Raw genomic sequence first — 24,291 nt, forward strand, 5'->3', positions numbered from 1 at the left:
GCCGAAGTAGTAGAAGGCGTGATACTAAAAATTCTTAAAACGTCTCGTCAGAGGGAGTCGATAAAATGGAAAGAATCTATTTCTCCGATCGCGGCGCGAAGAAACGGGAGGCTTAGCTTAAAAAAAGGGAGAGGACGAGGAGAGGAATCGAGCTTTCACAGAAAAAAAATCCGGAAGTGGCCGCTCGTTCATCGGAGCGACTGCGGAAGAGTAAAGAAGAATCGCGATCAGGCAACAAGAAAATTCAATGAAAAGAGAGCGAGGGGATGGAATCGCGATGACGGTCGGGAATGGATGATGATTTGCTTATTTTTCCCGAAACAATCGGATCCAAATCGATCCCAGGGAAAATTAGGGGATCGAGAATCGTGTTAAAAAAATTAAAAGGATGTAAAACTATGCGATTATTTCTCAAAACTAGGTAGAAATCTTCCAATAAAAAAAAAAGAAGAAAATAATTAGGAGGAAGAGATTTCCAGAGATTCGTTCTTATTTCCGGAGATAAAAAAAAAATAGACGGGAAAACGCCGAAAATCCGAATCGAGATAAAATTGCGAGAGATATCGAAGATGGGTGAAGTTTCCAAGTGCAAAAAGAACTTTTTGCCTCGGGAGGGCAAATTTTTTGGAAAAAAAAACTCCCGAAGATTCGAGTCGATGAATTTAAATCCAATTCATATATTGAATATATCTGAAATGAACTTTGCGAATTGAGGAATGATCGTGATAAAGATTTTTCGACCAAACTGAGATCTTAAATGAATGCGAATAAATTTTTAGAGTGACTTTAAACACATTATAATTATAAGACATTTTTTTCGTGTGCAATCGATTGAAGAATTTAATTTAAATTTTTTTCAATTTCTTTCTATTAGACACACTTTTCTTATGCCTTCGTATAATAGAAAATTCTATTTTTGTATTATATTATAATACAATATAATTTCTATCGTGTATTATAATTGAAATTACGCTTTTATTTTCAAACTTACACTATTATGTGTTTTCAAAAAGTACCTATTTTTACAAAATTCAAGTTTTCCAAAATCACTCCTCAATTCTGAAAATTCTCGACTCTTATCCTAACTTTGCGGTTTCGATATCACCGTCAACTTTACTCGCGACGAATTTAAAATACAAAAAAGATCTACTTTTCTCGACCGTCTTCCTCCCTCACCTCCTCCTTATCATCATCATCATCATCATCACATCATCATCATCATCATATCATCAGTCATCATCATCATCATCGTCATCATCATCATCATCACGTCATCATCATCATCATCACGTCATCATCATCATCATCATCATCATCATCATCATCATCATCATCATCATCATCGTCATCATCATCATCATCATCATAACATCTATCCTTCCTTTCTTCTCATCGCTTAAATCATCTCTTAAATCATCCACATAATCTCGCACGTAAAATTACAGCTTCGCGAGACGCGATATCCTCTCGTTCTCCTCGTTATTTATAATTTTTTTTTCGTCGCAATTAAAGAATTCGGGGGGGGGGGGGGGGCGTGGAAGAGAGAAGAATTTTCTGTTTTATTTCCGCGCTTTTTCTACTTTGCGAGAATCTCTCATCCCTCTATTATATCCGACTTCGGCGTCCAATTTTCGTTGCATATCGGGAGATTTCGTCAAGCAATGTACGTGTGTTTTTGGCACAAATATATATATATGTATGTATATATATATCTATATATATATATATATAGACATGTTTTTTTCTTCTTTCTGGTTATATATATATAATTATTTTACGGCCCTGCGCGCGCGAAGGAGGGGCGGGGGAAGGGGTTTCTTTAAAAGATTAATGTGTATCTTATCTCTTTAACGCGTTTTTTCCTTTTTATACAAGCTAACAAATATGTACCTCAATCACAGAACCAAAAGCGATATATAACAATACTCTTCTTCTTCTTTCTTCTTCTCTCTCACGCAATTTATACTGGGTGATCGGGAAGTCGCGCGGTTGCTCGAGAGAAAAATTTATAGTATTTTAAAAGAAAAAAATGCTCCGCCTCTACATTGATCCGAAGTAATTTCTCGATCATATATATATAAATATATGTTAAATTTTTTAGATTCGTAAGATTTTTTTCTTTAAATCTGTATATGTATATATACTCGTTATTAATTAAAAGTCCTTAACTCTTACCAAATAAGAAAGTCTTAGTTAGACGTAAGATTCTTAATTAATAACGAGTATATATACATATATATATAGATATTTAACAAACACGGCATATATTTATATATACATATATATGATCGAAATGTACTTCGGATCAATATAGAGGCGCAGCATTTTTAGAAAACTAAATTTATTAAACATTAGATACACTGAAAACTCCCGTCTATCCGAAACTCGTCTTTTTTTTTTTACAAGTCGATAAACATCCAAATCATCGATTTTTTTCATTAAACTTAAATTTTTACACGTTCCTACAATCTTTCGATTTTTTCCCGATCTTCGAAACATAGCGATTCGGCCTATCATGAGGTCTCTTTTTACAAAGCTCTTTCTATTATCAGACAAACACGGCACGCAGCCATGTTCTTTTCTTTCTCCCCTGGACTTTAGTCGCTTTTTCTTTTCTAAATTTCTTTCTCCGTCCGCTCGGATAATCATCGAAATCATCAGAGTCTTAGAATATCTCGGGTCTCTTCTCCCTTATCAATATTAAAGTCCTTCCGCGATCGCGAATAAATTACAATCGAAATCAATCATTGCGTCTCACGAAAATTGACGAATAAAGACCAATTAAAAAAACAAATTAAAGGCGATCAACATCATCAATTCTCGTCGTCCCACGGGACTCTCCGATCACCCTGTAGTAATAATAATAGTAGCGCCCGCGAATGAGCCACTATAATTACACGCATTCGCACACATACACACACTATTTCTCTCTCTTTCTCTCTCTCACATTCTTGACCGATCTTCGTCGATCAATCCGATCGTTGATCGTAGGCGAGACGTCACTGTACAATGTAAAAAGTTCTCTCTTCCTCACGCGCCTGCAGCACGTGACGGCGTCGATCCGAGAGGGGAGGGGGCAGGCAGGGGGGGAGGATAGATAGGTAGGTGAAAGCTACAGCTGGCGAGCTCCGATATCCTGATTCCGTCCGATCCGATCCCGGCCCCGAGAAGATGGCGATGACGTCGTAGCGCAGCTAAATATCGTTCGTTTTTCATATCCCGAGTCGCGTGGTAGAGATATATTTCGGCAGCGTCCTGCTCTTCGAATGCGACATCCGAAGTCGGCCCTTCGCCGTTTACACAGTGTGTCTTCTTCCTCTCTTCCGTCACCTTCATTCGGCACATGAGGAAACAGAAGACATACAGGTTGCTTTTTTTCCTCCTTTTTTTTTTTTAAATGAAGAAACGATACTTTTGACTCCCGATTTTGTCTTACATCGATTCCAGGATCGGGGTTCATGGATGAGATCCAGGAAGGAAGAAGGATTTCTTCGGAAATCCGGAGGATTCAGGATTCATGGACTTCAACTGGTTCTGAGAATAATAGATAGCAATGAAAGAATTTGCATCGCGAAGAGAAGAAGCTACAATATGTGCGCGGAAAAGTTTGCCGAAAGTTTGGCAAGAGCTATATTTTATATGTGCTTCAAAATTTTGTGATCCTTTCTCCTTTAACGTATGGCTAAACTTTTCAACATTCTTTTTTCCGCATACGTAGCTTCCTCGGAAGAGTGGAGTCTATGTAAAAATTGTTTGACGAGGTAATACTCACGTGCAGCCTTTAAACATTTCTGTCCCTCTCGTCTGTTTTGTGTTTTGTACAAGGTAGCTCACGACAATGTTGCGCTACTTGGGCATAGCTTGGCCTCGTAAGATCCTGTCGTGAACAACCAAACATTTATTAGAACAGGGAATTTAAAAAATATTCATTATTCTGAACATAAGGCCGGAGAATAATTATAATGCAACATTTCCGAGTGTGTAACAAATGTTCAAGGATTACCGTTTGTACCTTGAAAACCTTTACAAACGGTTTAGATTTTCAGATATAATATATGTATTATTGGAATATTTTGAACTGTTTAAAACACTTTTTTTTACGTTTATTTCTATCCATCTCTTCAGCTTTATCCTTATCATATTTTATCCTTCTTCATACAGAATTTAACTGAACAAATATATATGGAACACACCATCAAATTCTTTTCAGATTAATTTGGAGACGATTATAGAGTTAAAATATTAACAAAGCTACATTCTTCAATTAATTTCAGGTAGGGTTTACTTTAATACATTGTTAATTTAAGACTCAGTTACAAAAATGACAAAAATTGAGAACATGTAAGAAATGATTTGAACATTTTCGCGGAGGAAACAAAAATTGGCCACAAAACCTGATAGTTTTCAGTTACACCCTGTCTATATGTGGAAATTTCCTCAGATTTTAGTTGCTTTCCATTTACATCAAAACGCAGATAAATCTCACTTGTATCTCTTTTCAACATCCACGTTAAAGAAAGACAAAAGTGAAATTTATCTGAGTTTCGATGTAAACGAAAAGCAACTATTGTCATCCTTAAAGATCTAAGATTAAATATCTTGAAATTCTTTGGGAGACGCTCCAAAAGGCTCTTCTCTTTGAGATAACAGCTGGTGATACTTACTATAGGGAAGGCAGAGGCCACTCCAGTCTGCGATTGAGAGCTCTGTGAGGCAGTAGTAGGAGGAGGGACGACGACGACGTTGTTGCAATCGCACCTGGACATCGGCTCGGCGTCGTCCTGTCGTCGCCGTCGTTGTCGCCGCCGTCGTCGTCGTTGTCGTCGTCGTGGTCGTCGTTATCGTCGCTGTCGCCGCAGGCAGGTGCGCGACAACAGGATCGTCCACACCGTTCACCATGTTCGAGTCGTCAGTCTTTATAGATCTGTCGACGGCATGTGCATTGTCAGTAGTAAAGAGCTAACACACATGCTTACTTTTAGCTATCCTCTCTCGGATTCATCTTTGGATCCTCCCAGGAAGACACAGACACTCCCAATACCTCATTTCAACATTCTCCTGCCCCGAGGATACCAGGATAAACAAATATTTACATTCCCGAGTACTTTAGAGGTATCCTACCCCTCTTAGATTTTTATATCCTTCAGATCTTTGGACACACGTGAAAAAGGACTCCCCACAATTCTTATGGAAATTTGAATTGGCTAGTTCTTTCATATATTGTAGCTTCTGAACAAAAGATGTAATAGCTTCGAAATTAAATAATGGACAGCTACTGTCCAACCAAGATTCAATTTTATATAAGATTAGGAGTTTTGAACCTATATGACATTGAATCCTGATAAAATCAACTGGTTTTCTCACATGTTATAGCTTATGACCTGCTAAACAAACGATTAATAGCTTTAAAGCTAAATAATGGGATTACTGTCCAACCAAGATTCAATTTTATATAAGATTAGGAGTTTTTGAAGCTATATAAAATTGAATCCTAATCAAATCAGCTGGTTTCTTTACATGTTGTAGCTTATGACCTGCTGAACAAAAGATGTAATAGCTTCAAAGCTAAATAATGGATTGTTACTGTTCAATCAAGATTTAATTTCATATAGGATTAGTATTATAGTTTTTTGAATCTTGATAAGATTAGATGGTTTTTTCATTTTCGAGATCTGCGAATTGTTTGACTAGTTATAACTCAGTAACTTCATTATTTAGCTTCCAAGCTATTACATTTTTTTATTCAGCAAATCGTAAGCAACAATACATATAAAAAAACCAGCCAATTCTACTAAATCCAATTTCCATAAGGATTGTGAGAAAGTCCTTTATAGACAGACGATTGATTTTTATAATGAAAATTTCTTTTGCTTCTTAACGGAACTCAAGATCAAATAATTAGGGCTAATTTGCGATACTAAAGTGCGATACAATGCGAACTATATATAAATTACGTGCACCATCACATACTAAACGCACGCTACGTAACTGTTAATCCCGCACCGCATATATCAACTTCGTTCATGCACAATGAGAGGAGACTAAAACACTTCGTGTAGGCGATTCTCGAGTCGGTGAATCACTCGAAAGAATTTCGAGAACTTGGCCGTCCAAGCAGGAGCCAAGACGGAGCAGAAACTGACTACTAAAATCACAAAGAAGCTTAAGTTTGTCACAAAACTCGAACAATGTTGAAATTATAGACAAAGATGCGTCTTGTTAGAGAGAGCAAAAAAATTTTTTTTTTTCAACGAGAAATGAAAATTTTATTTCGCGAGAACCGCCCAACGATCGACGGGATACGCAAGAGATAAGGATTGTTGCAATATTATCGCAAGACACGATTAACAAACATCAGTATACACATTGTTTATTAATTTCTAGTTTCATCGCTGATGACAATGCAACTATAGTCAATTTACCAAAAAGGTCCATCAGGTGCCATGCTGAGGCCGTGTGTATTTTTTCTCATTTCTTCCGTTTATATTTATTTCTTTTTCAATCATCACGTGACGAGAATTACAACTTAACTAGTAACGTTAGAATTATGAGCTAGAGAAACTTCATCATCAAAATGCCTTTAAGAGTAACTCGAAACCGAAACAATAATAATTAATAATAATATCTTAATAATATTAAAAATTTATAATAATAATAATAATAATAATAAAGAAGAAAATGAGTGACAGTAGAGCAATAATATATATATAATAATCATAATATACTAAAAGAGAGAAAAAAAAGAAGAGAAAAACCCTGAAAAATAATATCGTTCATCATATATGTATATCCCTATTTAACTTTTTATTTATTTGCCGCAACAAGAAAAGTACAGGCAAGAAGAGGAGAAATATACCATAAAATGATATATACCGCATACATTCCCGCACACGTATTATTAGCGTTCTAAGTAAGTGCGCTTCTAGCAATAGCTGTCTAATGCTAATTTTCAATCGAAGGTATGCGGTGTTGTGCTGCAATCATCGAAAGGAATAGTTCTTAGATCCCTCGATCATTGACGCGCTTAAATACTCCTTGGATTAGATATTATTAGGGAAAATTTTATATATATGTATATAAAAATTGATTTGACAATCCTGGATTCCCCAAAATTTTCTTAGGTTTGTCATGCAAGAAATTTTTTTAATACTCCTGGCTCCTCCATGTTGGAATTGTGACGTCAAGAGTTGAGAGAGTACACGTTAGAAATTCTTGCGTGTCATTTTTAGAATTTTTAATAAAAAGATATTTAGACGAAACAACTTCAGATTTTAGCACACTTTTAAAACAGTCCGAAACCGACTACCCAAGTAGCAAACTGGTCATTAAACGTCAAAATGACGTCATTTTTATGTTTAATGACGTCATTTTGACGTTTAAAATTTAAAATAATCTAAAGTTGTGTTTCATCAAAATAGCTTTTTAAAAATTCTAAAAATGGCATACAAGAATTTTCAATGTGTAATTTTCGCATCTCTGACGTCACAATCTAACATGGCGAGAAACATTAAAGATAAAATTCACAAATTGTGTTAATAAAAATGCAAGATACGAGGAAATAAAATAACACGTCGATATCCTGAGTCCTGAACTTGTCTCTTAAAAATATAAATGTAAATAAAAATATAAATAACTGAAAAATAATGTATTAAATCCAAGGAAATAATTTTCCACCTGGAAATATTCGAGGGCAATTCAATGATCCAGGAATGAAAGAATCTACTTCGCTTTCAAGAACTAAGCATTCTAAAAAAAAAAAAAAAAAAAAAAAAAAACAAACAAACACGGTACCGCAAACTTAAAAAACCCTTATTTACATACCGAATTTATACAGCATGCTTATAAAATCCTTATGAAGGAAAACAAAAGATTAATTCAAAGCCCTTATACACGAACAAAAAAAAAGGTCTCTAGAAACACAGAATCGAGAAAGGCACGATAACGAAGTAATCGATAAGAGACAAAAAAAAATGGCAAATCGTAACAATTGCAAGTACATATAATTAATTAATTTATTTATTAACTAAATGTAATAAACGACGATAAGACGTGAGGCTCTATCTCGCGTATATAAATCCAAGGATCTAACACAACTCGAAGATTCAAAGAAGAAATCTCGAGCATAATAAAAAATACCCTCGTCTCGACATTCTCTTTTAGAGAGAGAAGGATCATATCGAGTCTCTGAGAAACTGGGAAAATCTATGCGAGATTAAAATATCTTGTAATCTCGAATCTCGAGTCGTATACTTATATTTAGATCCTTGGCCCTCTCCCTCTCTCTCTCTCTCTCTCTCTCTTCTTTCTCTCTCGCAAATAATAATTTCCCCACGATAATAAAATACACGCATTTTTATTGAAAATAATAAAAAGCGGCGAGAATGCAGGCGGATAAGAGACTACTCCGGTAACTCGACAGGTCCTAGATAGCAAGCTTACGTCATTTTGACGTTTAATGACGTCTATTTGACGTTTAATAACGTCAATGATGTCAAATTGACGTCATTTTGATGTTTAATGACGCCAATGACGTGGAATTGATGTCATTTTGACGTTTAATGACGCCAATGACGTAAAATTGACGTCACTTTGACATTTGATGACGTCAGTTTGATGTTTAATGACGTCAGTTTGCTACTTGGCGTATCAACGGTTAGTAAATGTTTCCTTTTATAACTCGAGATATTAAACTATGGCGATGGAAAAAAGAAAGCTTCAACCTTTTATATATCTTTTCAACGAAAAAAAGGAAAAGATCTCTCTCTTCCTCCTTCCAGGTAACAGATCGATCGACGTGAATTAATGTTCGATCGATCGGGGCCCGATCGATATCTCAGATCGGGAAGGAAGGATCGGATTCGAAGGAGGAATAAAATATCTCCATCACTCTTTCGCTCTCTCTCTCTCTCTCTACAGAACAACATAGCACATAATGCAGCCAACAATAACACAATAACAACAATGAAACACAATTCGGCATTCCTCAAGGCATATATTACGATACCCCATTTTACTTTTTTTTTTTTTAATCTAATGGGTCCTACATAAAACTTCGTACGGACGTCGCAATGTCGTATCCTTGGATCTTTAGATTTTTATTTTATTTTATTTTATTTTTTATTTTTATTTTATTTATTTTTATTTTTACACTATCTGTGTCGATGAATCCTCTCCGGTGAAAAACTAAAGCTCTCTCTGTCTTTCTCTCTCTCTCTCTCTCTGAGAAGTCTAAGAATCCAAAGATACAAAAAAAGCAGAATTCGGGATGGAAGAAGTTCGAGAAGATATCGAATGACAATTGGAAGATCCAAGGATACCAAAAAACGGTCCACTCTGATCCGAGGATATAAAAATCCGACGACACAGGCATTCCTAGGGATCCCTAACAGAGAGAGAACCCCCAGTTGAATCTCTCAATTTCTTTTATAAATTGAAATATATATATAATATATATTATTATATGACCCCACATGACTCGCGCGTCTGCTTTCTATGAGTCAGGTATCAATTAATAATGTGATTAGATACAAACAATGTGTATGTATGTATGTATATATACATACATACATACATATATATATATATATATATGTATGTATATACATACATACATACAGCCACCACCCACCCACCCACACCCACACACACACACACACACACACACATATATGATACTGTACATATATATCATTCTCGCAAAAAGTGCAAAGTAGTAAAATCATCATAACCATTTACAGGACTTAAAAGCAATGGAAAGTCAACTTTCAACCGCGTAAACCAAAAATAAAATCTACTTAGCAAAATATTAACGTAATGCTTTTTTGTAAATGGGCCAAAAAATCTTTAGTGCGATTATCTCATCGTCTTATCAAAATCTCAATTACATGATTTTTAGAACAACTTAAATCAAACACAAACACAATTATCTTTAATTATCTTTAAAAAAAAAAAAAAAAAAAATAGCTGTAATTCCAACACAGGGATTGACGGACACAGCAACACGATTCACTAATATTTTAATCGCGCGAAATCTCGTTTTTTTGATTTTTTTTTCTTTATTTTTAATCGCGTATAAATATCCTTTCGAAGAATAGTTATTTCTTATTAGAAGCAAGTAAATGAAAAATTCAATTTTAAAAGAAGATAAAACTAAAATAATTACGAATGTAAAATTAAACTAAAACGGTCCTATAAAAGATTAACGATTCAAGGACCAAGAACTTTTCACTTTCTCTCTTTCTCTCTCTTTTTGCGCAGTAGCGCGCATATACATATATGTACATATATCGTGTATTGGGAGAGCGGAAAGTTTCGTCGTACTTTGGAACAAAACAGCCGTTTTTGTTTTCGCCTTCAGTATAAATCGAGAGCTAAATAGCCACATTTTGCTTAAAAAAGAAAAAAAAAGAGGAATTCTACTCGAAGAATTTCCCTTAGCTCTCTCTCTTGTACGCATCAAACGAATAAAGAATGGCGACATTGTTGGAGAATCTTAAAAAAAAAATTTTAAATAAAAAAAAAAAAAAATTTGTATGACCGAAACATTTCCACACTTCACGACGAATCATCAAACATTACGTCGTCGGATAAAAAATGTGTACGGAGAGAGTCCTCCGCGTCGGAGGAGCCTCCTCTAAAAATCATATAAATCACATCTCCAAATTGGCAACCAGTTCGTCATTCGCAGTCAATGGAATTTTTCGCGAACCAACGCAACTCTCCGCAACTGCCCGAAACACCGTTTTTCTCTTTAACACCGAGAGCGAGCGTATAATTAAAAATCCCACTCACTTATCAGGAGATGACGGGGGAGTGAGCGCGATGACGGTGCTGAGCGCGGCGGCGGCGTCGAGCGATGATGTGTTCTCGTTGTTCAGCGTCGTCGTCGGCGGATTAAGGGTGTGCGCGGCGGCGACGGCGCTCGTCGACGAGTTTGTCGACGACGCAGCGTTTCCCGGTACCTCCGCTCCGGGGCTAGCGGACCTGCTGGCGACAGCCGTCGCGGTCGCTGGAGTCTGCGGAGGCGCCGCGGTTTGCTGCTGCTGGGGAGATTGCTGCTGCTGCTGCTGGTGGTTGCCACTAGCACTTTCCTTATCCTTCATGACAGCCTTGAGCTTGGCGGTGCCCTTGACGACGTCGGACAGTCGGTTTTGCGACGAGGACTCGACGGTGCCGGTGCCGCTGGTGCCGATGTCAGTAGACGCTTTGCCGTGATCGGCATCGAGGCCAGGGTAGAGGCGGAAACGCGGCCGCCTCGAGGTCAAACTGGACGCCGCTGCTGCGGCCACCGCCACCTGGACAGCTACCGCCGCTACTACTGCTGCCTCCGCTCGCCGGCAGGGACTCCTTGATCGCCGGCAGCGAATGATTATTTCCCGCAGCCACCTTCGCGTCCTGATCTTTGGTCCTGCGGTGGATACGGTGGCGCGGAAACGAAGGCGCCGAGGATAGGGAGGTGGCGGCGGTGGTAGTGGAGGAGGACTCGACCGTCGCGGCCGCCGCGTCCTGGTCCTGCGCGGAGGACGACGAGGAGGAGGAAGATCCCTTCGCGTGCTCGACGGACGACGTGGCGGACGACGAGGAATGGAACTTTGTGCCGGACTGATAGGAAGAGGAGGACGACGAGGTGGGCGGCTTCGAGGAAGGCAGGCTCGAAGCGTGATAGGTGGACGTGGAGCTTAGAGACACGTTGCCGCCGGTCATAGGGGGATGGGAGCTACGATTGCTCAGCGGCGGCATAGACGACGGCTGATGGTGGTGGTGATGGTGGTGGTGGTGGTGATGATGGCTGTTGCTATTGTTGCTAGGATTGACGGGGTCTATCAAGCAGCTTCGGTCGGAGCCGTTTCTTTGTCTATTTCTATACAGCAACAAAAGAGGAGAAAATCAAAATGCTGAAATATCTCCACGAAGAACATCGTTATAATTATAAATCTCGGATATTGAGTCGTACCTGTGGCGAGGAGTGTATCTTGGGTTTGAACGAGTAAACGTGTTGTGCGGTGTGATTCCGTTCATCGTAAAAACACTGGACATATCGAAATAAGCGGGACTAGTTGGTCCCCAAGGCATCATACCGGGATAGAACGGTTGATGCTGAAAGGATAGATAAGTAAAAATATTTTCCGATCAATTTATGAAGGTCTACGATGTTTTGCGCACAATTTGAAGACTGTACTGTTATGTACTTACATAAACAACCTGGTTCGGGTACGCCGGCATCGTTTGAGGCATGGTCGTGCCATTGGTATAGAGAAAACGTTGTTGTCCAGTCGTGTAACTGCTCGGATCGTAGACAGGAGGAGGGGGTGGAGTTCTGTAGCCATTCTTTATACCACCTACATTGGCCACCGTTGGTATCGGTAGCCTGTTCATTGGTTTAGCTTTAATTCTCGCCATTATTGGCTTTCCCTGCATTAAAAAATCAGAGTAAAAATATATTACAAACCTAAACTCGTAGTTATATAACTATACAGATATTCAATTGTGGATCTCTATGGATTTACTCTTTTTATATTTAATCTTTGGGAACATTTATACTTTACACTTTGTTGTCAATTATATTCGGATAAAATTATGTAAGCTTCGGTTATATAATTATACCAAGCCGTTATGTAAAGCAATTTACCTGAAATTCTCGAACTTCCTCGCGTAAAAATCGATAGGCCTTTTGAGCATCGTCGTCGGATTCAAACGTCACGTACCACGAACTATTATGAGCAAACTCGCACGAGATAAGCCTCGGGCATCCTTCTCCGGAAAATAAATTCTGCAGTGAAAAATTAGCATGAATTAGAGTTTATTCTTGGTCTTCCTTTTTTTTTTGTTTTTTAAAAAGGGTGACGTACCTTTACATCCTCCAATGGAGTACTATCTGGTATTTCACGAAGTATCACGATACATCGTTTGTGATTGGGTCTAACTTTCTGCCCCTCCTCGTCCACTTGCACATTGGGAGACTCCCTCAGCACCTCCGTTATAAGCTTGATATCTTTCGTCAGCTTCTTGACTTGATTAAAATTCGCTACTGTCCATATCGGCACATACTGATCATTATCCATTTGTGACAACAAATAGGTATCGTTGGCTAAATTCTCTCTGCAAAGAACAACGGTCGCGTTATCACATATCTCGTTACCTTGTGCTCTTACATATGCATGTGCTTATGTAATTTGAATATTAGTTGAAATAAGAATAATATTTTTGCAACATGAAAATGTCTTTCATCAGCTCAAATCACGCACGACGATTAATACAAAGCTTACTGCTTAATTGAGCTCACTAAATTCCTCATTTTCCCTTATATTTAATCAAGAATTGATCCAACAGATGTTGCAATGATTTTAGGTTAGTGATAACTCCATTTATGTAATATCATTATAAAATCATTAGAAGAGTAACATTATGTGCAGTCAAAAGTTGGACTTTAGACTCGATAATAAAGGAAAATCATTTGCAATTGATACAAAGTTATTTGCAAAATCATTTTGTAGCATCGAGGACTTCCAGAACTTTCCCTGGTTACCTGGAGAAATAGTACTCGAGTTGCGAAGAGAGCATCTGCTTGAGCTGTTCCAAGGGTATACCAGGGACATTTAGATCAGCCATTGGTGCGGATGGTGGCGGAGCGGCAGAAGCATCGCCCAGAGCAGCAACATCCACCGGACTGTATCCAATCGCGCCTCCATGCATGCCTATGGCGTGTTGGGGAGATGGTTCCAGATGGCTGCCGACACCAGCATCAAGAATCAGTTCACTGCCACTTGGCGCACCGTTCATGACTCCGTAGTCTATATTAGGCACTCCACCACCGATCGCTCCTGCAACCTGCAGACCCAGAGGTTCAGGGGTGGCTGGGTAGACCGCCCCTGGTGGCAGCTTCCCGATGTCCCCATTCATGTAAACGTACCCTACAAAGGGAGAAGGTTCATTATAGCAACTCTAAGAGTTCACAGATCTTCCTGCATCAAAGTTCATATGTATGTTACGATTAAGACCATGAACTTGTTACCGCAACGATTAAATTTGTTCATGTAACTGGATATTCTGCGATGACAATTTACTTCAAGTAGACGCAAAGAAATCCAAATCAATTGAAGTCCAGAAACAGCACGTTTCTATCATTCTAACCTAGACTGAGGTGATAAGGTGCAAGTCCAGTTATTATGAAATATCATATTTCTGCGCACACATACACATCCTTGTACTTGTAATTTTAACAATTGGAGTTTGATGCTCAATCTATGATGACTCTACATAAAATAATCGGGTGTGTTTTGCATAGATCAATTATATAAGACATCGCAACTATTGTATTCAGAAGAAACGTGCCACAGAGTCATTCCAAGTCTAGAGTTCTCCTCCGCAGAATATCAAATGCCACTTGGCATATTGTAATCGTACCATACATATGCACACCACTTTGTCATCGATACTTAATAAGCTACTAATCCTCTGTCTGTGCAGCATCGATAGGCCTCACTTTGGTGAAACCATCAATAACACACGTAAAGGGTGTACAAATGACATTCACTAGGTGACAGCGACCGTACAGGCATGCTGATACACGCAAAAACTAGTAGAGTAAAACGTGTACGAGCTCTCTCCCTTATTTTTCCCCCAGGAAGTCAGGCTCACGAGGATCTCGACTACGAGGGGACGACGTCCACGACGGGGGGAAGGAGCCGGAAAGGGCCGCGGACGGCTCCCCAGCACGGGAGTATCGGACTGCGTGCCACGACGGCGGCCCCTCGGGGCGGCCCGCGGCGCCCCAGGCGAGGATCTCCGCGTGACAGGACGCGCAATATGTTGGCGGAGCCCGACGAGTCGCGCGGCGAGTCGCGAGTTTATCTGCCAAATATAGCGCGGGATACCGGACTCGGGGAACGACCTCGACCAGCGGGGCCGGGTCGCTCTCAGGACGATGACAATAACGATGACGATGACAAGGACGACGATTACTGACGTCGACGATGACGATGACAACGTGTTGCCGCGGCGCGAGTTTAAACGGAAAGACACACCAACATAAGGAAGTGATGATTTTGATGATGATGATGATGATGATGATGATGATGATGATGATTTTGATGATGATGATGATGATGATTTTGATGATGATGATGATGATGATTTGATGATGATGATGATGATGATGATTTTGATGATGACGAAGAACTACACTCGTGTGTAACATCGATGACGATGACGATGAATGGATTGATGATCGTTACCGAAATCACCGTTCATCTCGAGACGGGCCCGGATGATCCCATGTGCCCTGAATCTAACGTTACGAGATGCCTGCCTGCCTGCCTGCCCGCTCGCTCGCTTAGCTCTATCTCCCTCTCTCTCTCGGACGGCCTCGTGCGGATCTCGGTTTCTCGAACTAAAAGCTCTCTCGAGGCACACTCGGTCGCTCTCTCAGCGCGCGGGGCGTCGCGAGCGCATTTGCCAATTCGCACGTTCTCGTGATTCACGCTCGTTCGTACGTTCAATCTCTCGCCGATCGAATCTAGCGGCCAGCTAACTAACTAAGGCTCGAACGTTTCTCGCTCGCTCGCACGCATGCACGCACACGCTCGAAATATGTAACGCGGAACAAGCACACGACACGACACGGTGCTGAGGAGAGAAGAAGAAGAAGAAGAAGACAGGCGACGACGTGACGGGACGAGAGCTGCTGCTGCTGCTGGCAGCACGTTTTTTTTTTCCCCTCTCGCGCGGAATCCGCGAGGCCGCGCGCGAGGACGCGTGAGAAGACGGGCGGGCAGGCGAGCGAGTGAGCGCGCGCGCGAGCGCGAGAGAGAGAGACAGACGTGTGTCCGCCCTTGTCCGCGAAGACGGTGAACCGCGACGCGCGGATGGATCGAAGCGGCTTCTTACGCTTACGCAGCCACGGAACGGTGTTTCCTTACCGAGGTGGAAGAATCGACACTCGACACGCACGGTCCCTCGAGCAAACTACAAAATGGCGGAAGGCACATGCCGTGGCGCGCGATGCATTCTGGGGCGCCCCCCGACGTGATGCGCCGCGCAACGCGATACGGACGGGAGCCTACGTCGCGCCGCTCGGAGTGGGGCCGCGCGCATGCGCGCGATAAGCCGCGCGTCACTTTCGAATTCTCCGCCCGCGTTCGAGTTTTCGTCTTCGGAATTTCCCCGATGTGATGATCGATGTATATATTCGTATATATACATGTCATTCGTTATATAATTATATTATTAATTTAGAGATATTTATTTTTGGTAATATATGATGTGTGTTATTATTAATATATTAGATATTGATGTTATAATTGTTATTATTAATAGTATTATTCATTTATTATTAATATTAATATATAGATATAATTTATATATAAAGATCAATGAGTTTCCCTCGACGGTGACTTTTTTTAATCGAGAGAGAATTTAAGGCCCTGCGAACAATAAAGAAAAAATTATTTTTAAATAATAAAAACCGGAAACTGTGATATAAAAATATAAATAAATTTAGATATAAATATTGATTTTATTATTTGAAAATAATAATTTCTACTCCCCTTACTTTAAAATCATTCCTAATATTTCTCTTTATTTTACAATAATGAAAGTATTTATTAATGCGCAGGGCTTAAATTTTTTAAATAGAAAAAATATATTTTTTTTTACTTTTCATTCGTTCTTCTCTTTCATGTTACTTAATTCATTTTTTCGGAATCGAACGAATAGATGAAAACGCTTAATCTTTGATTATTCCTTAATTTCTTTATAAGTACTTTTATTTTATCGATATATAAAAACCTTAAATTATTATTCAAATTTAAATATCATTAAAATTTTTTTTTATATTTTTAATTTTTATTATTTCTTCTTTTTGCTGAAAAAGAACTCTATACTCATTTTTATATTATCTTTTATTTACTTGTCTCTTCAATCTCCTCAATTTTTTTATGAATTATTTTTTATTAATTTTGTTTTTCATCGATAAGAATCAACGTTGGAAAAAATTAATTAGAAATTAAATGCAGTTTGAGTTTTTGAAATAAAGAAAATGTAGGAAAAAATATGTATTTTAATTTTCATTATTTCTCCTCGAATCTCCTTTTATATCTTTCTTCAAATATTTTCATTACGATATCATATTTCCATTAAGATATAAAGTTTAACGGAAATTTCACTTTTCCCTGGAATTTCTGACAATAAAATGAAAAGAGTAGCGATAAAAATTTTACTTTTCCCTTATTACAAGTTCTTTATCTTAGGAACTTCATCTTTTTTATCTCTGGAATTTCATCTTTTTTATCTTAACACTTTAAATTCCTTTTGATTCTATATCGAACCTTTCAAAAAAGTTATACACGCGCTCTATTTTCTCTGAATTAATAGTTGTAAATAACAGATAAATTAATTGAATATTTTTGTCTGACAATATTTTGACTTCTTTTCGCAATTATTTATAAAAAATCAAAATCTGCAACGCAATATACTAGATTCCTCGAATAATTAGCAAAATATTTGTTAGTTACATGTAACTCGTTAATTACATGGAACTTATAAGGAAAGAAATTTATATCTCGATATAATTATTAATATTGCATATAGTTTCTAATCCGTTGTTGTGTGCGGTTTGAGCTAAATTAACGCGAAGAGGCTGCGATTCTACGAAACGTGATTATACAGCAAGCCTAGCACAATTGAAATCGATAAACAACGATAGCTTATCTAATGATTTTTTTTTTCTCCGACGATCTACATCGTTCGGTTAATGAACACTTGTATACTTGCAGCGATAGAAATGCGATTCTCGACGAATCTCAGAATTCTTGAATTGGTTTGAATTTCTTTTGTGTCATCTATCGTTATTTAAATAATTTGTTATCACATTATTATCGAAAACAGACAAAACGGTTTGTTCCATATTAATAGAATAGCGATATATTCTTATCATATATACAATATTCATATATATGTGTAAATAAAAATATATACTTCTATAAACAATTCAAATTTTTTTAATAAAATTAATAAATTTTTACATCATTGAATTTTGAAACGATAAAGAGGAAGAGGGGAGAATGCGGTGAAATTACATCTCATTCATGTATTTATTTATTTATTTATCTAGAACAGCCACAAATTTCCATTAACTCTCGTTATCATTATTTCAAAAAAAAAAACAAAAAAACAATTCATCGTTTAATTATTACTGGCTTAAAAAAAGGGGACGGGGGAGAGAAAGCAAGAAAAAGTGGACACGATATATATATATATATATACATATATATTATTCGGAATAAAAGAGGGATGTCCTCTACGTGAAAGGAAGAATCGAAACTGTCCTATAAATATTCAACAAGTCGTCGCAATCTCCAAAAAAAAAAAAAAAAAAAAAAAAAAAAAAAAAAAAAACACCAGCGTGAAACACTTCATTTTCAGAAATATATATATATAAACGTAAAAAAAGGGGGGGGGAAAGAAGAAAAATTTCTCAACACTTTTTCGATACTACAAAATGAAGGGATACAGACGAAGAAGAGCGGACGCGAGGAGAGAGAGAAAGAGATGATGTGAGCACAGAGAGAGAATCAATCTGGAACCTACGGTTACGCTTTGCTGCCTTCTCGGAACACGTCTATCGCGCCCAGGTACATACTACCTAACGCAAGAAAGAACCTCCATCCAGGCACTTCTAATCACCGCTCGTTCATCTATGCCCCTATCTCCTCGACGATGATTATTAAAATCAGGTGTGTTGCCTGTCCACCGTTTTACCGCTGCTGCAAGGCAGGAAGAGAGACCACCTCCTACCTCAGCAGCCGCTATCACTTAACATAAGGCTTACAGTGTGATGTATTGCTTTTATATCTTGAGAAAAAGATTTTTTTTTCTGATTAGATTATATTGCCTATTATACGCCAGTTATACACCTATATAATCTCCTCTCTTTCTTCGCTAATATCTCCTCTTTTCCTCCTTTGTTTAATTCCTCTCTTTCGTTTTACTTCCTTCTCCGTTTCGTTTGTTTTCTTTTCTTTTTCTTTTTTTTTTATTATTGAAATATATATGCGCGCGTTGTGTGTATGTATATATATATAATATATATATTTATATATATTTATATATTTATATTTATATGCTGATGTGATAGAATATAATCGGGATATCCCACGAGGAGTTTAGTGACTGATATACAGATTCAATTTGAGACAATGATGAAGCGCTGACGAGGGGCGGAGCTGTCTGCTGTTGTAAGCTTGTGGCATGGATGATGATTGTTGTTGCTGCTGTTAAGTCGATTAAAAACCATGGACTTTCAGCTGGTCAGGTTTTGCCAGACCTGACTTTGTCAGCCACTGGCATATATTCTCTCGTTGGTCCCCCTGCAGCCGCAGCACCTCCCCGTACTCCGGGTGCTCTATTACTGTCCCATTGCAGGCAAACTCCTGTGTAAGATAAATCATATATTAGACTGGGTATTGACAAAAAGATCTTTATCTTGCTAGAGAATTCTAAATTCCTTCTAAGAAAGGTCGATTTTTCTTTATCTCCATGTACAATGTACTTAAAGCTTATCAGTTTGAGATAACCATGACTAACTATAGCTTGGATATTTCCAAGCATAGATACAAATATGACGCTTATAAAGTGAAACAAAAATAGATACACTTTGAATAAGAAAAGAATGTATAAGATAATTTATATATACACAATTTTCTCTTCCGTGTCAATAAATGGTTTTTTAAATATCATTTCTAATACATACATGTAAAAATTTATATAAATTTTCTATCAATTACAAATACAAACATATAGAGAAGAAACAATGCTTCCAATATACAATAAAATAAAATGTCATTCTATTTGCGGAAGCACAATAAAGTGTCGTACACATCAAAGAGAGAATATTAGATATCGACGGCATACAAAGTATCAATTAATGACTCATTCAACAATGAACAAGGCAGCTATAAAAAGCCAAGTCATCGTGCAATGATTTTGAATAGAAAACAAAGAATGCTATACGTCAAACCACTTGTAGATACAACTTGTGAGAATTTGCACAACTATATATCTGTACGTCGTGCACTGTCTTCATGATTCTTTGCATCAGACCTATTTTTAGAGTTCTGCCTGACTGACCAAAGGTGGGGGCAAAGTGCGGAGAGGGAGAAAGACACACACACACACACACATACACATAACACAGAGGAGAGGTAGGAGAAAGGAGATCTCCGGAGGGGAAAGCACGCTCGCTCACCTTTTTACATGCTCTCACGATTTTCTTCAAGTCATATTCCGAGGAGAGTCCTTGCACCGTTGTTAAGGTTTTACGACCATTCCGCTGCTGGATCCTTATATGCACGAGGCCGTCCTGGACGTCATCATCTGAACCCTTGATTGCATCTGCAAAGGGGTCTGCGAAGAAGAGACAGAGAAATATGAAAAGAACCAACGGAAAATTGCGCAGGATGATGCAAGGGCGAGGAACGCGCGAACAACGCCGCCATCGCCATTTTGATTAACCCCAGAGGGGTGTCGGGGGGTGGAAGGGGGTCCCCGCGGCAGTGCGGTTTTATCGTCCTCGTTCGCGAAAGAACGCGGTGCGAGACCCAGGATCCCGAAGACGGAGTCGGATGACAGCGCGGGAAGACGAGGGACGAGCCGACGATAATTCGCGTTTTTATCCCATTTTTTTTTCTCTTTTTTTTTTTTTTTTGTCTTTTTTTTCCCTTTCTTTTTCTTCCCCTCATACTCACCGAATGTGTTGAGATTCTGGATGGACATACGACAAACAAAAGAGACCCCTCGGATGATATAGAACTGCGGGAGCGCAGGTGGGCGACGATGCGTAGAGCGGATGGACGCGGGTGAATTTACACGGGCGATCAAATACACGGACGACGAGGTGACGAACTGCGGAGAACCAGCCAGAGAGTTCGACGAAATCAAGCGCGATGGCCGTGTACGCAGCCGGAAGTAAAAGTTGCATTTGTCACGGCGCACGATGGGTGGGGTTGCGGAGCCGCGATTGGTCGGCGAGCGCGAGAACTAGACGGGGCGCGCGATTGGTCGGCCGGAGAGACGGCGCGCGCCGATTGGCCGAGAGCGCGCGGCAGCCGAAAGTCCCTAGATTCCTAGGGACAGGCTTGTTCTCTCTAGGGACTCGCTCTGGGGAGAGATTCTTTTGGTGCCTTTCATTCTGATTGAGTGAATTTGGATCTTTCGATTTTCAAATTAAATTGAATGCTAGTGGTATTTGAAATAGGATAGATATATTTAATTCGATCCAAACTGGGGGTCGATTGTGTAATTTTTTCTAAAGTAAAAATGTGAAAAGTGAAAAATTTCTTCCAATCACACATCGATTTTATTTTAAAATCAATGCGTGATTGGTGGAAATTTTTTACTTTTCACGTTTTCACTTTAGAAAAAGTTACACAATCGACCCCCTGGTCGAGAAAATTTTTATTTTATTTCCACAACGTTTCGACCATCTGTTTTTGGTCCTTTTCAAGTGAAAAATTAGAATGGTATAACTTTCTTGATAAAAGCGCAGTTAGTTGACACTGTTGTCATGATTATTAAATAATATGATTATCGGACTTTTTTTTTAAAAAACATTTGAAAGAACTTTAAAATTTCTTGGCTAGAGTTTGGGTTGAATTAAATGTATCGTTCCTATTTTTCGATTTTAAATTTATAGTCAGGGTACTTATTACGGTTCTTTGGGTGAGTTTGCTCACGAGGCTATCAATGTTGTAATTTTTTCTAAAATGAAAACGTGAAAAGTGAAAAATTTTCGCCAATTGCACATCGATTTCATTTTAAAATCGATGCGTGATTAGCGAGAATTTTTCACTTTTCACAGTTTTACTTTAAAAAAAGTTACAGAATCGATACCGAGGTGAAAATCACAGAGATTCACTAGGTTGTCTACGCTTCTATTGGTCGAAATCTAGTGAATCTCTCACTTTTGTGATTTTCATCTCGTGAGCAAACTCACCCAAAGAACCGTGTAATAGGTACCCTGATGCGGGTTTGAGAAGAACTTTTGATTTGTCCGATTTGGAGAATAAAAATGATGGAGTTGTACTTGTTTCTCAAATTTGTATTATATAGTATTCTATATTATTAGTTTACTGTACTAACAATAATTTGCTATCGTAATTAAACTTAATAATAAAATTGAGTTTGATTTATGATAGTGAACACAATTATGTTCATATTTAACTTTCTATTGTATTAAAAAATCTGCTTGCAAATATTAATTTATATAGCATATATATTTCATTTCGTTTAATATCTAACCGAATATAACCGAATATACGCGCGCAAAGCAGTTATATTATTTTTTGATAATTGGTGTATACCCCCCACATCCATTACGTTGCGCGCCCAGCGCGAGACTGATTCTCGTTCGAGCATTGCAACTGCGAGGCTCACGGTCACGTGATTAGATCGGGGCGAGTATAGCGGGGAGCACACACTTTTGCATAAGCGCATAAGCGTAAGCATAAGAATCTTGATTGGTCTATAAACGTATGCACAAGAAATTCAACCAATCGAATTTCTTATGCATATGCTTATGCGCTTATGCAAGAGTGTGTGCTCCCCGCTTATTGCAGCGTACAGACGCGCGAATCTAATGAAAGGGTAGATATATTGATAAAAAGATTCTTATAGAAAATTCGACTTTTTATTGTTTTCTGTTAAAAATTAATATATTGAATTTTTATGAATCACATAATTAATAAATATATTTCTATGAAGCATTGCAATAATAATTTTATATATGCGTTGCAATTTTTAACGTTTTATTAAATACGGTCTACAAAATGTCGAGGAAGGTCATTATTTTTTAATATTCCCAACTTCTAAAATTATGTATATCTTTGTAACTATAAGCCTTAAATTAAAATTCTATTAAAGTAAACTTTACCCGAAATAAACTAAAAAATGTAGGTTTATTAATAATTTATTTTCACATGGCTTCGTCACAAAACAGCTATTATTTTTAATTGTTTATAACTCTAAAATTATTGGTGCTTGGCGATTTTAGCAGAGGAAATATATCGTCTCCAAATCACCTGAAAAATCTTCTATTAAAGCGTGATACAGTATATATATTTTCGAATCAACTTAATTAATATTATAGCAAAATACAAATATTAGCTATATATCATGCAAATGTGTCATATGTTGTTTTTCATATACTCTGTAATCGATAATTTGAGACAATTGAATATGAATTGTGAATGAAAATCAAAATTTACCGAGCAAGAATTTTTTTGTATTTTTATTTGCGTGTCGAAAATATCGAGGAAAATATCAATTTAAAGTTTTCACCGACAAATTCCGTACTTTTACGAAAGTACCATTTTCCTATTTCAAGAACAATGCAATTTCTTTGAATTTTAATAAATCTGTCAGGTAGTGCATTCTTGTATGAGAGAAATATAATAGAAAGAGTTTGAGTTAGGGCGGAATTCATAGATGTTTCTTGAGTTTCAAGACAACCTTAAGCTAGTGCTTAAGATCGTGATAGTTTCATGAACATTTCTAAAGACCGATTTTCAAACTGAAACTTGAGATCATGCTTAATGAAGCAAATTCTGTTTCATAGTCAAATCTTAAGTACGACTTAAAATTATTAGATGCACAATCATGACTCAAACCATATCTTGAGCAGGTCTTAATGAAGTCCAGTAAATTGTAGACTTAAGACGGTTGTGAAATAAAGTGCTGTATAGGTTATATAAAATAAAATAGTTATGTATCAATTATATTAAAATTATTTTAAAAATAAACATTTAATCCTATATACGATATTAATTAATTATTTATAATACATTTATTACAAATTTACATAATATTTATTATTTTGAGGTTTTATATTTACATTAAAGGTATTATGGAATTTAATATATTGGGCCAGTTTGACATTAACTTGTTTGAAAGTTCTGATTCCTCTTCTGATGAAGAAAATGACGAAAATGAAGAAATTGGCATAATACGTGAAAAACGATATGTGCGAGATGCAATTAATCCATTTACAGCTTATCGTGAACACGAATTTCATATAAGATATAGATTCTCAAAAAATTCTGTTATGCATGGATTATTGCCTTTGGTTATAAATGGTTTAACAAAGCCTGATAATCGAGGTCTTCCTATTGAACCAGTTATTCAATTGCTTATTTGTTTAAGATATTATGCTACCAGCAGTTTTCAAGTAAATTCTCTATATTACATATCATTAATTTTAAAAAGAGACATAAATAATTGTATTATATATTTTATGTTTTA

General features: G+C 37.7%; 2 protein-coding genes across 2 annotated transcripts; both read right to left on the bottom strand.

Annotated features, from left to right (window-relative positions):
• Positions 1 to 1,305: 1,305 nt before the first annotated feature.
• Larp4B (La-related protein 4B) lies at positions 1,306 to 15,794 on the bottom strand. The gene is given in 12 exon segments (XM_029323382.2): positions 1,306 to 3,330; positions 3,773 to 3,877; positions 4,665 to 4,784; positions 4,786 to 4,924; positions 10,792 to 11,231; positions 11,233 to 11,860; positions 11,954 to 12,096; positions 12,193 to 12,411; positions 12,629 to 12,769; positions 12,849 to 13,098; positions 13,526 to 13,910; positions 15,234 to 15,794. Coding segments are annotated over 11 exon segments (2,577 nt in total). The 5' UTR covers positions 15,250 to 15,794; the 3' UTR covers positions 1,306 to 3,330; positions 3,773 to 3,781.
• Positions 15,795 to 17,038: 1,244 nt separating this feature from the next.
• Positions 17,039 to 20,978, bottom strand: eIF1 (eukaryotic translation initiation factor eIF1). Its single transcript, XM_029323383.2, has 3 exons — positions 20,742 to 20,978; positions 20,243 to 20,400; positions 17,039 to 19,427 (listed from the first exon to the last, which is right to left on the bottom strand). The coding sequence occupies exons 1-3, from the start codon at positions 20,767 to 20,769 to the stop codon at positions 19,281 to 19,283; spliced, it is 333 nt and encodes a 110-aa protein (XP_029179216.2). The 5' UTR covers positions 20,770 to 20,978; the 3' UTR covers positions 17,039 to 19,280.
• Between the last annotated feature and the right edge of the window lie 3,313 nt (positions 20,979 to 24,291).

Source organism: Nylanderia fulva, unplaced genomic scaffold (assembly GCF_048542155.1).
Source record: "Nylanderia fulva isolate GAGA-0341 unplaced genomic scaffold, ASM4854215v1 Scaffold182, whole genome shotgun sequence".
NCBI lineage: Eukaryota > Metazoa > Arthropoda > Insecta > Hymenoptera > Formicidae > Nylanderia > Nylanderia fulva.

Coding starts and splice junctions, on each gene's coding strand:
- eIF1 (XM_029323383.2), bottom strand. CDS start 20,769: ATGTCCATCCAGAATCTCAACACATTCG. Junction 20,401..20,741: donor CCAGAATCTCAACACATTCG/GTGAGTATGAGG, acceptor TCTTCTTCGCAG/ACCCCTTTGCAGATGCAATC. Junction 19,428..20,242: donor TCGTGAGAGCATGTAAAAAG/GTGAGCGAGCGT, acceptor TATCTTACACAG/GAGTTTGCCTGCAATGGGAC.